Source organism: Panicum virgatum, chromosome 4N (assembly GCF_016808335.1).
Source record: "Panicum virgatum strain AP13 chromosome 4N, P.virgatum_v5, whole genome shotgun sequence".
In the NCBI taxonomy this organism is placed as follows: domain Eukaryota; kingdom Viridiplantae; phylum Streptophyta; class Magnoliopsida; order Poales; family Poaceae; genus Panicum; species Panicum virgatum.
In genome coordinates this window covers 667,062-682,244 of record NC_053148.1, presented here as the reverse complement: position 1 = coordinate 682,244, position 15,183 = coordinate 667,062, and the positions used below count along the sequence as shown (strand labels likewise).

The 15,183-nt window shown below is 44.3% G+C and overlaps 2 protein-coding genes and 1 long non-coding RNA gene across 3 annotated transcripts; all 3 read left to right on the top strand.

Annotated features, from left to right (window-relative positions):
- Positions 1 to 1,987: 1,987 nt before the first annotated feature.
- On the top strand, positions 1,988 to 5,074 carry LOC120670338. Its single transcript, XM_039950424.1, has 5 exons — positions 1,988 to 2,007; positions 2,112 to 2,196; positions 2,287 to 3,000; positions 3,079 to 4,664; positions 4,740 to 5,074. Exons 1-5 carry the CDS (start codon positions 1,988 to 1,990, stop codon positions 4,903 to 4,905), a joined length of 2,571 nt encoding a protein of 856 aa, XP_039806358.1. The 3' UTR covers positions 4,906 to 5,074.
- A 3,419-nt stretch (positions 5,075 to 8,493) lies between these two features.
- LOC120670337 lies at positions 8,494 to 10,296 on the top strand. Its single transcript, XM_039950423.1, has 5 exons — positions 8,494 to 8,626; positions 8,881 to 9,771; positions 9,850 to 10,059; positions 10,129 to 10,197; positions 10,241 to 10,296. The coding sequence occupies exons 1-5, from the start codon at positions 8,494 to 8,496 to the stop codon at positions 10,294 to 10,296; spliced, it is 1,359 nt and encodes a 452-aa protein (XP_039806357.1).
- Positions 10,297 to 10,355: 59 nt separating this feature from the next.
- LOC120668996 lies at positions 10,356 to 14,608 on the top strand. The gene is made up of 3 exons (XR_005672651.1): positions 10,356 to 10,389; positions 10,495 to 10,575; positions 14,469 to 14,608. It is a non-coding gene; the product is annotated as an uncharacterized LOC120668996 (long non-coding RNA).
- The last annotated feature ends 575 nt before the right edge of the window (positions 14,609 to 15,183 follow it).

The window sequence follows — 15,183 nt, the reverse complement described above, 5'->3', positions numbered from 1 at the left end:
GGGCAATGTCAAAAAAATAGAGAAATTCTATAAATTATCAAAAAAAAAATCAGAAACATCCGGCTATCAATCCAACAACCCTAATTATAATAACCATCGGATCTGTTATCTTTTCTAATAAATTACCCACCTCTGTCATTATGAAAATAGACTAAAGTAACCCTCTAAACATGTACCTAAATTACCCACCTCTGCCATTATAAAATAAATCTAAATTAACCCCCTAATCTCTGTGTAAATTACCCACATGTGCTATTATAAAAATAATCCAAATACCCCCCCTAAATTTGCACATAAATTATCCAATTATGTCATTATTATTAAAAGTTAAATTACTTATAAATATGAATATAAATTATATAATTACAATAAAATATTAAAGTGCATCAATATAAAATTCTAAATTATTATTTCTATCATTATTAATATATTATTGTTTATATAAAAATACTACCCATGATATATGTCACCATATATTCATGTATGTTGAAAGAGATAAGAATACCAATTCACAAACGAATAGTTCAACTAAATATATATCGAATACATATGGAGGTGTGATGCAAAATGAAAGCTATTGTAATTAGATAATGATAAATATATATTTTAGAGTATGTGTTAGAATATTTAATAAATAAAAAGGGTGTGAGATAGATAACTATAATTATTGATTTTATTTTTATATTAATTCTAATTAGCCTGTGTGGGAGCACGGGTAGATAGTCTAGTTCTATTCTAGTTCTAGACACGGAGAGTGTGTGATAATTGAGCTTACTGGATTCCTAGTTTCATGGGCTCGCTTACTGGACTTTGTGGTGGCGAGTATTGGGCCTGAACTTTCCTTTTGGAGTGAGATGAAGCCTAGGCCTGTTATTACATGGGCTGGATCTGCAATAGTCTGATCCATTTATGTTACGAGAGTGGAGCCCAAGAATAGGGCTGACGGGGATCGAAGGTCACCTCTTGTGTTGTTGAGGAGGATGCATGTGCATATATTCTACATCTAAGTTGTAACGTTTATTTTACACCAAACAGTTAAATTACTGATCAAACTAATAAAAAATTATTGAATTGAGTTACCTAATTACTAAACCATATTCAGCAAAATGATGTTCAGTAATCGTGTTAAGCGGTTATTACTAAAAATTTGTTCAGTAATTAGTTAGATATAACTACTTCTAAGATGTAGAATATCACGTGGTATATTATGTATTTGTGTATGTATAGCTGACTTGTCCATCTTTCTAGCTAGATATAGAGATGCCTGGATCTGCTATAGCTGCCTGGATCGATCGAGTAGAGACCAAGAATGAAGCATGAATATGCATGGATCCATTTGCTTGCATTTGCTGGATTATTATATTGCTGCATCTATCTAGTATCTACATCTCCATCTATCTGCAGTGGTCTACTGTTGATAGATCCATGCAGCTCCATTCCTTCAAAAATCTGTGCATGCATGTCGCCGCACCGCCCGGCCGCCGGCCGCCGGCCGCCCACTGGCAACGATAGATGACGACTGGACACCGCCCCTGCTAGCTAGCTTATTATTATGGGTTTTTTGGATCCAAGCCATTACAATTCTGCAAGTTTGGAGAAGTGCCATTACAATTCAGGTATTAGGAAACATGCCATTGCAATTTGTGGTCTCCCAGGTCTATACCATTTTCTACGTACGCTAGCGGCTGGGACCCACCGTCAGATACGAATACGGGCTGAGCCGGCCACGCCGTTAACTCCTCCCCGATAAGACAAGGGCCTCTCTCTTTTATCCACCGCTCACTTCTCCCTCTCCTTTCCCCACCGACACCCAACCCTAGCGCCGCCGCCACCATCATCGGAGCACCGGCCAGCGCCCAGAGCACCGCGCGCCCGTCCCTGCGGAGGTCCCACTGCCGCCACGGCTAGCTGCGGATTTGCGGCTGCCGCTTCGACCAGAGGAGATGCAAGAAGCTTGAAGCATCTGCGCCGTAGTGTTCCAGTGGAGATGGAGGACTGCGGGAACAGGTAATTTCTGCGTGTCCCTGTTAATTCAGTGTGAGCATGTAGTGTAGTTGACTTGTGATTGTATATTTACACTTGCATTTGGGTTTCGATTTGATTCCTGGTAGGGACTGTTTGTTCGTGCTAGAGGTTAAAGTCCAAGGTTTTGCTTTCAAGGACTCTGATGGTAGAGAATCATACGGCAAAGGCTGTGTGATTAAGTGGGATGTGGAGTATTTGTCGCTAACGCTTGAAATGTTGCTCTCAAGTATTTCTGATGAATTAAAACTGCACTCTAACCAGTTACCCACTTTATGGTTCTTTGACAAAAGACTGCATGAGGATGTCAGACTAGTTAGTGAGATTCAAATGCTTGATATCTTTGAAATGTATAAGGAAGAAATGAGTTGTCAGATTATAGTGGGAGCATTTGATAAGTCGGTTTGTTCAGCAGCTGAATTTGATGAACTGCAGCCTCTGTGTGTGCTGCCCAACAATGACTTTACCATACCCAACGAACCAAGTAGTGCTGCTCCTGAAATTTCAGAGGCAGCTGTTGAGTTAGAGGCTCCTGAAAAACTAGAGGTAGCTGCTGACCTAGAGCCTGACAAGGAGCCTGATATCTTTGATAATCCAGAAGAGTATGTTGGCATTGACGATGAGCAAATTTATACTGCTGTTCCAGATGCACAGCCAGTCCATCATACACATAATTTTGCTGATGGTCAACCTTGTGATGAAAATACTTTTACACATGCTAATGATGATGAAGTTGATGATGCAGACCCTTTGGAGGTGCATGTACTCCATGATGCTGAGAATCCAAACATAGTGAGGGGGGCACTTTTTCCTGATATCATTGCATTCATGAAAGCAATCAGACATCACGCTGTGAAGACTGGATTTGAGTTTGCTGGAGTAAAAACAGACAAGACTAGATTTATAGCACACTGTGCTGCAAAGGGTTGTCCTTGGCGCATACATGCATCCACAATTTTTGATAAAAAGACAATAAAGGTAACATATCTTGACTTTTACCGCTTATGTATTGCTGATAAGTTAGTGAACTGCTTATGACATGCTTCTTTGTTGCAGATAAAAGTGCTCCCTGCAGAGCACAATTGTGCTACCACCAAGCTTAGAGAAGGAAAAATGGCAAGTCAGGGTTGGTGCACAGACATGCTCTCAGATTGGGTAAAAAAGAATCCAAACAAGGGTCCAAAGGATGCCAAAGAGAAATTGGAGGGTGACTATGGAATAAAGTTGAAGTACTCCAAAGTTTGGTCAGGTTTGCAAGTTGCTCTAGACCAGATTCATGGTTCTTATGAGGACAGTTTTCAGCTTCTATTCAATTGGGCTGCACAATTGGAAATAAGTTCTCCTGGTAGCATTTTACAAATAGAATTAGACAAAGTAGGTGAACAGAATTGGTTCAAAAGGATATTTGTTGCACTGAAGCCCTGCATTGATGGGCTTTTGGCTGGCTGCAGACCATTTATTGGTTTAGATGCTTCTAATTTGAATGGGAAGTACCTTGGGCAGCTGGCCACAGCTACTGGGGTTGATGGTCATAATTGGTTGTACCATATTGCTTATGGTGTTTTTGACATAGAAAATGAAGACAACTGGAAGTGGTTCATCCAGAATTTGCACAAAGCTGTGGGAGACCCTCCAGGATTAGTCATTTGTTCAGATGCATGTAAAGGTTTGGAAAAAGCTGTGGGAGCTGTCTACCCACAAGCTGAGAATAGAGAGTGCATGAGGCACTTGTACCAAAATTTCATGAAGCACTACTCAGGTGATGTGTTCACTGACCATCTGTACCCAGCTGCAAGGAGCTACACAGAAGGTATGTTCAAATGGCATATGAAGAAGATTTATGAGTTTGATCCTGAAGCAATTGATTACCTCCAGCAACACCATGGGAGGATTTGGTACAGATGTGGGTTCTCAGAGCTTAGCAAGTGTGATTACCTAACCAACAATGTGTCTGAAAGTTTCAATGCACAAATTAAAAAGCTGAAGGGACTTCATCTCCATGAGTTGGTTGACAGGCTGAGGGAACTTATAATGGAGAAGAGGTACCTTAGGAAGAAGATTGCAAGGCAGTGGCAGGATGGCATCCTCCCAGGTGTAATGAAGGATCTGAATGTCATTAGCAACAATTTGAAAGTAGTCAAGGTTGTGGCTTGTGATGATGGCATTGCAGAGGTCACCATTTTGGATGACTGGAATAACCATAGAAGGCACACAGTGGATCTTGAAAACCATAATTGTTCATGCAGGGAATGGCAAATAATTGGTAAGCCTTGCAAGCATGCACTGGCATGGATTTGCTCTAATAGAGGACTCCAAATTTCTGACTATGTCCATGAGTACTACTCTGTTGCAAAGTTTAGAGCTGCATATGAAGGGAGAGTGGAACCTATGCCAGACACGTCCAGCTGGCCTCATTTTGAGTTGGGTTTCAAAGTTTACCCACCAATACTGGGAAGAAGACCAGGCAGACGTAAAGTTCAAAGGATAAGAGGTTGCCTAGAAAAAAATAGCACAAAGAAGCAAGTGAAATGTCACAGGTGTGGAGCTTTCGGCCACATTGCCAAGACCTGCAAGGAGCCAGAGCTTGGACAAAATGGTGAGACTGCTGCACCAAATGCTGAGACTTCTGCTCCAAATAAAAGGTAAAAATAATTAAATCATGTCATGTTAATTACTAACTGTTTTGTGCAATAAAGAGTTTTCAACTTATGTTGCAGGAAGAAGCCAGTTGGAGAAGAAGCTGGACCATCCAAAGTTAAGAAGAAGGCTGCAGTTAAGAAAAAGAAGAAGACACCAGTGAAGAAGAAAATGAAAAGGAAAGCAGCAGCTCCACCGGCACATGTTGCTAGAAGCCTCTTAGATATGATTAATGGTGGGCAGTGACTTTGTTTGTTAAAGCAGTGCTTTTGTCATCAACTGATCTGTGATGGTTGAAACAAAACTGATCTCTGATGGATGAAATTTGATATGTAATGGCCTTAGATATTAGCTGAGAATTTGTCATTTTGTCTGTCAAAACTAATCTGTGATGGATGAAATTTGATATGTAATGGCCTTGGGACCTGATATGTAATGGCCTTGAGACCTGATCTGTGATGGCCTATATGGCCTTGAAACAAAATATGTAAGACTGTATGCCAATTGTGTGCTTCGACCAATTTAGCCTCACATGGCATATATTTTTCTAATATTTCTGTTATAATTCAGGCAACCAAACAATTTCAGTATCATTGCATTTTTTCTAGAAACAAAAGAAACCATACATTTATTTCATTGCAATTTTTTGGAATCTCAGCTACAACCATACATTCATTTCCTCACTTCAACAACCCAGCTACAACCACACCAATCAAAACACCTGCAAAGCCTACAAAAACATGCGCTAAAATAGTTGAATCAAACACGATCTGCATGTTCTTCTTCTCGACTTCAGACTTTACAGCAGGCAATGCATGAGCAGGTTGCTTTAGTCTTCAAATCTCAGCTACAACACTATCCAATGTTTCCTTCATCAGTTGCAATTCTTCCTTCAAATCGGCACAACAATCACAACCTGCTTCCTTCACTTCCTGCTTCCGACGGTCATTTGTTTCCAGGGCTACAATCTCCGCCTCAGAGCGGATGAAGCGGCAGGTAGTGTTATCGCCCTACAATCGATGGATTCGATACAAGAGTCTTAGACCAGACAAAAAAAGTTCAAGAAAATGAGCACAACAATGTCAAAATCCCAACCTTGATGCTATACGGGCACTTGAGAAATCAGACGCCCTTTGTTGCTGGTTGCTTGCTTTGGATCCGTACCAGTGGAACATGGCAAAAGGGACACTCCCTTCCGCCTCTACCTGTCGTGCTGCTGGAGCTTGCGGATTGCTGGGTACCAGTCCACTTACCGGCCATTGCTTCAGCGGCGGCGGGACCTCTAGCGGCGGCGACCTCCTGCGGCGGCGAACTCCAGCGGCCGCGACCTCCAACGGCGGCGACCTCCTGTGGGACCTCCTGCGGTGGCCGGGGCTCCGGTAATCGTGGCGGCGGCGACGCTAGGGTGGGCCGCACGGGCCTCCTGCGGTGGCCGGGGCTCCGTCGATGGCGGCGGCTCTAGGGTTGGCCGTGGGTGGGGAACGCTTGGGTAGGTGAGCGGCGTGGCTGAAGTAAACGGTTGTCGGGGAGGAGTTAACGGCGTGGCCGGCTCGGCCCGTATTCGTATCTAACGGTGGGTCCCAGCCGCTAGCGTACGTAGAAAATGGTATAGACCTGGGAGACCACAAATTGCAATGGCATGTTTCCTAATACCTGAATTGTAATGGCATTTCTCCAAACTTGCAGAATTGTAATGGCTTGGATCCAAAAAAACCCTATTATTAAGTGCTTCACAATATAATATTACGACAAATTCATGGTAGTAGTATCAATCAAAATAATAATTAATTGTTGCCTCCGATCCATATATAGTAGAAATTAAACATATGACACACCTTTTGCACATATATCCATATGTGCAGCTTATATTAATTAATTTCCCAGTAAACCGCAATACCAGTTTCGCATTGTCAACTTAGATTATATTATATATTTTGCTCTCTTCTCCTTTTTGCGATATTATTTATATATATCATTGTTGAGCAGCTACATTTTTCTATCTTCTAGGTGATGGAATTTTGGGCTTGGTTCAGAAATTCCAAATAAATCTCAAATGCACATGTGTGTACATGAGGAAGTGGGCTAGTGGTGCAACCCTTTAATCCCACCTTGCTAGTTGAAATGGAGGATGACCAATATAAATAAATATAGAGGTTGTCTCCACCTCTCCAAGTCATGTATCTGGGGAGAGAAGTAAAGCTCCACACACATTTGCTTGCTCGTTCACCAGCCCTGTAAATCAGTTTTGAAGTAACAGCCATAGAAAGAATTTGCATTTGTTAGGGCAACTTTTGACCACAGGGCGAAGAAATCCAATAGCAGGTCGGGTGTCAGGTTATGTGCAATGTCTTGGAGCCTTTTGAATTTTGAACTCCTGAAAATGCGGAGCGGGCGATCGGGCGTTGCGACGGCGTCCGCGGTGTGCTAAGCCGCCGGCGTCCTTGGTTGCCGGGCGGACCGCCGTCCGGTGGGCGCGGGTGCCTGTGCATCGGCGCGGCCCCCCGCTCGGCGTTCGCGGCGTGCTAAGCCGCCGGCGAGGCGTTGCTGGGCGTTGGCGAGACCACTGATTCCCGACCGGCAAGGAATCGCTCTTGTCACCTGATGCCTGGCCTGGGATGACCTCCCTGCCGTCTCCGGGTGGTGCTTCCTCGCCGGAGCGTTCAACCTCGTCTCCGGGGACGACTACGTCGCCGGAGCCTTCAATCCCGCCGGATGCGATTCCGGTGCTTCTGACAACTCCTTTGCAGGCGGATTTCGACCCTGGCGGTGCGGCGAAACAGGCTGTTCGTCGTCGCCGGCGGCTCACGCTCGCGTGTCCCGAGGTGAGTGCTTTTCCGTCTGTTCTTGCAGGTCTTCCTGAGGTGGAGGATCAGAGCTTTGCAGATGGCGTGGCCGCAACGCCTATCGACACCAACGAGGTAGGAATCAACTTAGCAGAGGCTTCTTCTCCAGTGTCGATGGTGTTGCAATCATCCAACGAAGTAGACAACCATGAGTGCTTCAGTCCTGCGGACGATGAGGCTTTACAGGATTGTATCATGGCGGGTTACTCATATGAAGAGGCACGAGATTACATCTCAGAAAAGAAGAAGTGCTCAAGTTACAATGATGAGATTTTCGTTGAAAATTTTTGGGCAGATATGGGTTTCCCAAAGGGAACACGATGGTGGGAAAATGAGCGATCGCCGGTGGGAAGTAATCCGGAGCACAAACAATGTGTCTCGTCGGAGCCTTCTTCACCGCAACGTGCTAAGCAATTTTCTCTGCCATCTAAGAGAAAGGGTGCGTCAAATCCAGACATTCGAAAGAAAGGGTTCGCTTTGCGTTCTTGGAAAGGCCCACTTCCTAAACGTCGATCTCAGGTGATCACGTTGGAAGCCTTTTTGCCAGAGACCGCAAGGAAGCGCCTCCTGCATCCGGTTCGGCCTCTGCGTACAGACCTCATTGCACGTGCTCGCGATTTCGGTAGGTCCATCTGGGACCTGATCCCAAACGGGCCCAGGAAATTCAATCGCGCTCCACTTCCTGGTCGTGAACTTCCCACGCCGACACCATCTCTAACCCTAGCGCGAGAACCTGGGTGCCCGAGATCAGATTCATTGCCGGTGTTGGTGGCTAAGCGGGACCAATGCTCCTTTGCGGACGTCGTGCGGAGCTCGCCGATACCACCTTACCCTCGGTTTGTGGATCGAGGCAGGGGTCGAGGCCCCAACCCTGGTCGCCGGGATGGTCGCAGTCATGGGGATTTTGGCGGCGGCGGTTTCCAGGCCCACTCCAGGGCACAACACCCTGCTGGTCGCGGCCGTGAGTATGGTCGCGAGGTAGGTCGTGAACATGGACGTGAGCATGGTGCTTCTGCTGGTCGTTAGCATGGTGCTTCTGATGGTCGCAGCGCACATCCTGGTCGAGGAGGAGGAGGAGCTGATCAGCAATTTTCTAGATCAGCAGGAAATCAATCCCAACAGCAGTACGTTCCTATCTTGCCATCTAGCAAGGCTGATTTTGTTCAACAGGGGGCAGAGCGGGAGCAACAGCAATTGGAACAGGGTGCACTTAAGAAGAGGAAACCCTTCTGTTTTCGTTGCAAGTGCAGCGGACATGTTAACAAAAATTGCAAGGCAAATCTCGACTGCGTTATCTGCAACAAGAAGAATTCCCATTTGTCGGCCAAGTGCCCGATTCTGAAGATGCCTAAACCAAATGCATCTTTCTTTGGGTCAGGCAAGAAGGAGTTTGCTTTTATCAGAATTACAGACGTCGACTACAAGCTTGAGACACCAGATCCGTCGCCCACGGGACTAGTCACCGTCTCTGGGGGACGCATCACAGCGGAAGTAGTTCAGTTTGAACTTGCTCGTATCATCAGAACAGACTGGAAGTGGGAAGCTTTAGTTCATGATGAAAATTCTTTTTTGGTGGCTTTTCCTAGTGACGATTCACTGCAGAGAATGGTTGACATTGGCTTTCAGTTGAAAAATCATGGCGTCACACTCACGGTGTCAGTCTGGCAAAATGATCAAGATATTGCACCTACGTATGAGTTAGAGGAAGTCTGGGTCCATGTTACAGGGGTGCCACATGCTTACAGGCATTACTTGGTTTTCTGGGCCGTTGGGACAGTGATTGGTGCAACTCTGGAAGTTGATATGCTAACTTATAGGATGAAGGGTGTGATCAGAATCAAGGTTGGGATGATGGATAAGCGTCAGCTGCCACATACTACAGACCTGGTTTTTGGTACTCAAGGTTATCATGTGACCTTTGCACAGGAAGATGAACTTTTCTTGCCAGCAACGCTTCCGCCAGAAGATGATGATCCCATGGATTTTGATAATTTCCGGGATGGTAATGGTAGTGCTGAGGATAAGGATAGGGATGATTCTTCAAAAAAATTGAAGAGGACGAGTCAACCTGAGAGCAGCTTACCTCAGACAAAAAATGTTGGATCTGGACCTGCCCCAATGCAGTGTCGGATTGCGGTCACTCCTATGGGAAACCGTCGCTCATGTCCACCGAGGAAGCCGGTTTTGTTTGAAGGAACTACAAAATCGACCAAGATTGCGGTTACTGAACCAAGAGGTGGTTTCAGGCCGATTCCTGGGAATACTTTTGGTAAATATCATCCTTTTTTTACATCAGAATATGGCTGTGTTAAATCTGATTTTTCACAATGCCTTCTATCTGATGCAGTTAAGCAGCAGGGAGAGGTGATCGACACACCTTTGGGCGTAGATGCGCTTTCGACTGGCATGGGCGCCCAGATGGCAGGGCCAATGGGCGATTCCAGCATGGTGATGGATAAAAATCCTCAGGAGCTTAAACCTGCACTGCAAGTACAAACAGGCTCTGAGTCTGTTACTTATAGTAGTCAGGCTAATGTTACTCCACCAAGAAATAATGGTCAGTGTTCGCGCTTCTTTGGGTCAGCTTTTGAGGAATTGCATACAGTCTCACCCTTTTGTGTAGCAGATTATGCTAATTCGCCATCTAGTGGGCCATATGTGATAGCATCGCCTATAATTCCGGAGTCAAATACAGGTACTCCTTCACCTTTGTCAGATAATTGTTGCGATAATTTCAGATCATCACTCGATCTATCTGGTACAGATACGGTGGTATCTGCTAAGGCGGGGGTGACAACACCGAGTAAGCAACAAGTTGTGTTGGCGTCAGGGCAGCCGGAGGTGTTCACACCAGCAGCTTTCAAGACACCTACCAACAGTATCGCAGGTACGGAATGTGATGATATTTCAGGGGTTGGATCAGTTTTCCTCGATGGTAAACGCAGAAGTGCTCGCGCTAACTATTCTTTTTCTGTGGATGGTAATCCTGCAGCAGATGAGCTAGTTCTGGACAAAGCCAAGAGGCGTGCTGCTATTAGGAACCTGGATAACCCGGCAGGGACATACCCACCAGGTAACATATCTTTAAAGTTAACTATGGACAATAGTGTTGCAAAATTAAAGTCTATCGGGATATCTATGGGTAGCAGCTCCAAAGAGATTATTGTTTCTTCTAATGCACTAAAACGAATTGAAGTGGACAAAGTTAAGGTTCAGCCAAAAAATAAAAGAGCGGATACCAATTTAAATCCTTTTGATTTAAGTGATGAGGAGGATCCTGAAAATGAAAACAGGCTCCTTTCCCACTTAATCAAGGACATAACTGATGTGGATTTGGATGACCTGGACCTAGGCATGAGAATTTGTGACCTTAAGGTGACCGGGCGTAAGTCGAAATCAACAGCTAAAAAAGCCAAGGCGCGGAAAAAGACTCAAAAACTAAAAAAAAAGTGTTTCCCCATGAAAGGATTCTACTGGAATAGCAGAGGTCTTTCAGACTTGGCTAAATATAGATACATCTCAGATGCAATTAGAGATCACAAACTAGACTTTGTTGCCGTCATGGAGACCGGGAAACAGGACATGTCTAGATCAAATCTTAACCGTCTTTCTGGTGACACGGATTTTATCTGGCATTGCCTCCCACCCAGGGGACGGTCGGGCGGTATTCTACTAGGAATTAACTCAACAGTCCTTGATCTCTCTATTATTGTGGAAGGGGAATTTTTTATTAAGTTCCATCTCCGAAACAGAAACGATGATTTCAAATGGATTTTGATGGCAGTATATGGTCCGGCACAGGATGAATTCAAATCAGCTTTTCTGTCGGAACTCATCCGTACGTGTCAACATAATCCGTTGCCCACCTTAATCGGGGGAGATTTTAACATCATGAGGCATAGTAAGGAAAAGAATAAAAATAATTTTAACCCTCGCTGGCCGTTCCTGTTCAACGCTGTCATTGATAGCTTTGATCTTCGGGAGATAGATTTGACAGGGAGACAATACACCTTTGCAAACTCTCTTCTGGATCCGACCTATGAGAAGCTCGATAGAGCTCTAATGACAACTGAATGGGAGTTCAAATACCCGATGGTAACAGTGCGAGCACTAGATAGAGGCATCTCAGATCATACCCCATTACTTTTGGAAACGGGTGACCCATCCTTTACGGGACATGCAAAGCAGTTCAAAATGGAACTCAGTTGGCTATCTCATGAGGATTTTCAAGAGCGAGTCACAAAAATTTGGAATCAACCGGTTGGTGGACAAAATTCAGTGCAACGCTGGAATAGAAAACTGGGGGCACTCAGAAAGCACTTGCGGGGGTGGGCTCGTCACCACCATGGGGTGTATAAAGCACAAAAGGAAAACCTCCAATCGATAGTAACGGACCTAGACACCCAAGCTGAATTTAGAACACTCACGAACGTTGAGAGGAATCAACTGGAATCCGCCCAGGATGACTTGATAAAACTCCTGCGTGAGGAGGAACTCAAGTATTATCAACGGGCCAAAGTGACTGACGTTCTTTTGGGGGATAATAACACTCGATACTTTCAGATGGTTGCTAATGACAAACATCGTAAGAAACGTATCTTCTCCCTAGAACACGAGGGTGGAAAAATTGAGGGTCAATATAACCTAAAAGGTTATATCACCCAATTTTACAAAGAATTATTCGGTCCTCCTGAAGAGAATAATTTTACTTTAGGCGATAGGACGGATGATATCCCTCAAGTCAGTTCACTAGAAAATGCATTCCTCGTAGCTCCTTTCACTGAAAAGGAGATTCGGGATGCAATCTTTGATATGGATCATAACAAAGCGCCAGGACCAGACGGTTTCCCAGCTGAATTCTATCAGCAGTTTTGGGATGTCATCAAAGGGGACCTCATGCAAATGTTTCATGACCTGCATAATGGTGATCTTCCCCTTTTCAGTCTAAATTTTGGTGTCATAACGTTATTGCCAAAAACACAAGAAGCCAGTAAAATCCAGCAATACAGGCCGATATGCCTCCTGAATGTGAGTTTTAAAATCTTCACGAAAGTGGCGACAATCCGTGTCAATTCGGTTGCAGATAACATAGTTAGCCCTTCACAGACGGCATTTATGCGTGGCCGAAATATTTTAGAAGGTGTTGTGATCTTGCATGAAACGGTTCACGAATTACATCGCAAGAACCAGAGTGGGGTAATTTTCAAAATAGATTTTGAAAAAGCCTATGATAAAGTGAGGTGGAACTTCCTGATTCAGACGCTTCGGCTGAAAGGCTTTTCAAACAAGTGGATTGATTGGATTAAGTCTTTCATCTCAGGTGGAAGTGTTGCAATAAATGTCAACGATGAGGTGGGTCCATATTTTCAAACAAAGAAAGGACTTAGGCAAGGAGACCCACTCTCACCCATCCTTTTTAATTTAGTAGCCGACATGCTCACACTTTTCATTAAGAGAGCAAAAGCAGAGGGTTTGCTGAGTGGTGTGGTTCCCCATTTGGTAGATGACGGGCTATCAATACTACAATATGCTGATGATACAATTCTCTTTATGGACCATAACCTGGAGCAGGCTCATAACATGAGGACTATTCTTTGTGCTTTTGAGCAGCTATCGGGCCTCAAAATTAATTTCCATAAGAGTGAAATCTTCTGCTTTGGAGAAGCGAAGAATTGCGAAAGTCAGTACATGGAGCTGTTTGGTTGCAATCCAGGATCTTTCCCAATCCGATACTTAGGCATTCCGATTCATTATAGAAAATTGTCTAATAGCGATTGGCTGAAGATCCAAGAACGGTTTGAAAAACGTCTCAGTAGTTGGAAAGGTAAACACCTTTCAACTGGAGGTCGTTTAACACTCATTAATTCTATTCTTAGCAGCTTGCCTATGTACATGATGTCCTTCTTTGAAATCCCAAAAGGGGTTCGTAAGAAGTTGGACTATTTTCGATCTAGATTTTTTTTGGCAAAGTGACGAGCATAAAAAAAGTATCGGCTAGCAAAGTGGGACATCTTGTGTCAACCCAAGGATCAAGGGGGACTAGGGATTCATAATTTGGAATTAAAAAATATAGCTTTGCTCAGTAAGTGGCTGTACCGCCTGTTAACAACAGATGGTACATGGCAGCAGATCTTACGCAATAAATACCTAGGGTCTAAACCGTTGGTACAGGCCCAATGGAAGAGCGGAGATTCACATTTTTGGGCAAGCCTGATGAAGGTAACACGAGATTTTTTAAGATTCGGAACATTCATGATAAAAGATGGGTCTCAAGTAAGATTCTGGGAAGACACTTGGTTAGAAAATAGTCCTTTACGCGATCAATACCAACAACTTTATAATATAGTCAGGAAGAAACAGGATACGGTGGCTGATGTACTAAGTACACAGATCCCGAACCTCTCCTGGCGTAGAGATCTAATTGGCAATAAGTTGGTGATATGGAATAATCTTGTCTCACGTCTATCAACTATAGATCTCAGCCAAGAAAGGGATGAATTTAAATGGAACCTAGACCAGACAGGTGTTTTTTCGGTAAAGTCACATTATTTGGGTTTAATCAATCAGAACACTCCTAATCTAAATAAGAGAATATGGAAATTAAAAGCCCCACTCAAGATAAAGATATTCCTCTGGTATCTTAGACGAGACATCATTCTTACAAAGGATAATCTTGCAAAACGGAATTGGCAGGGGAACCAACAGTGCTGTTTCTGTCATGAGAATGAAACGATACAACATCTGTTTTTTGACTACCGATTCGCGAGAATGGTATGGGCTTCGGTCTATGCGGCCTGGGGCATACCAAAACCTCATAATATGCCTAGTATGTGTGGGAGTTGGCTCAATGGAATTTCTAAAGAATATAAGCCACTAGTACTTCTGGGCGCGACAGCCTTGTGTTGGTCTGTTTGGCTATGCAGAAATGCGGTGGTGTTCGATAACAAAAAATCTTCCTTTTTGCAGGTTATCTACTCAACTACGCACTGGCTCCGTACATGGGCTATCCTTCAGAAGTATACTTTGCAGGACAAGCTTGTAGCGGCCTCTCATTTCTTGGCACAGGTGGCCAAGGATTTTTTTGCCCGGGCACATGGGTGGCGGTCTAGTCTGCGGATTGACAGTCATTAGTGTGGAAGAATCTTTATCAAACTCTTTTTAGGCTGTGTGTCGTTTAGGCAGAGGTCGGGAAAATTTCAAGACGATGTATCACCTTGATGTATTGTGCTTGAAATCAATAAAATTTCCCTTTTCAAAAAAAAAATGTGCAATGTCTTTAACCCACCTATTCCTTGAAATAGCATCAGCAACACACCGATTTTTTCTTTTGATGTGTTTGTACAGAAGGAGGAAGGTGGTGGCCGGCGCTTGGTCCTCTAGCCAGCTGGAGTGCCAGAAAAGAGCTTTCTTCCCGTTATTTACCAGTACTCTTGTGGCCGCTGCAAATAATGCACGGTCAGTGCTGTCGACCGTAAGATCCAAGCTTGACCAAGGTTTTTCAGGGTTTGTCTAATTACACCAGAGCCAACACAGCCGTAGGGCCCTTCCAAACCTTTCCAAATCCAGAATTCCCAGTCCGCCGAATGTAGTTGGCAAGCAAGTTGTTGACCAGTTGACTTTGCATTTCCCCCCATGGAGTTCCTGATCCCCCACCCAGAGGAAGCGACGCCTATTTTTGTCC

Coding starts and splice junctions, on each gene's coding strand:
- LOC120670338 (XM_039950424.1), top strand. CDS start 1,988: ATGGAGGACTGCGGGAACAG. Junction 2,008..2,111: donor ATGGAGGACTGCGGGAACAG/GTAATTTCTGCG, acceptor GATTCCTGGTAG/GGACTGTTTGTTCGTGCTAG. Junction 4,665..4,739: donor ACTTCTGCTCCAAATAAAAG/GTAAAAATAATT, acceptor CTTATGTTGCAG/GAAGAAGCCAGTTGGAGAAG.
- LOC120670337 (XM_039950423.1), top strand. CDS start 8,494: ATGGACGTGAGCATGGTGCTTCTGCTGGTCGTTAGCATGGTGCTTCTG. Junction 10,060..10,128: donor TACTCCACCAAGAAATAATG/GTCAGTGTTCGC, acceptor TTTGTGTAGCAG/ATTATGCTAATTCGCCATCT. Junction 10,198..10,240: donor AATTCCGGAGTCAAATACAG/GTACTCCTTCAC, acceptor CGATAATTTCAG/ATCATCACTCGATCTATCTG.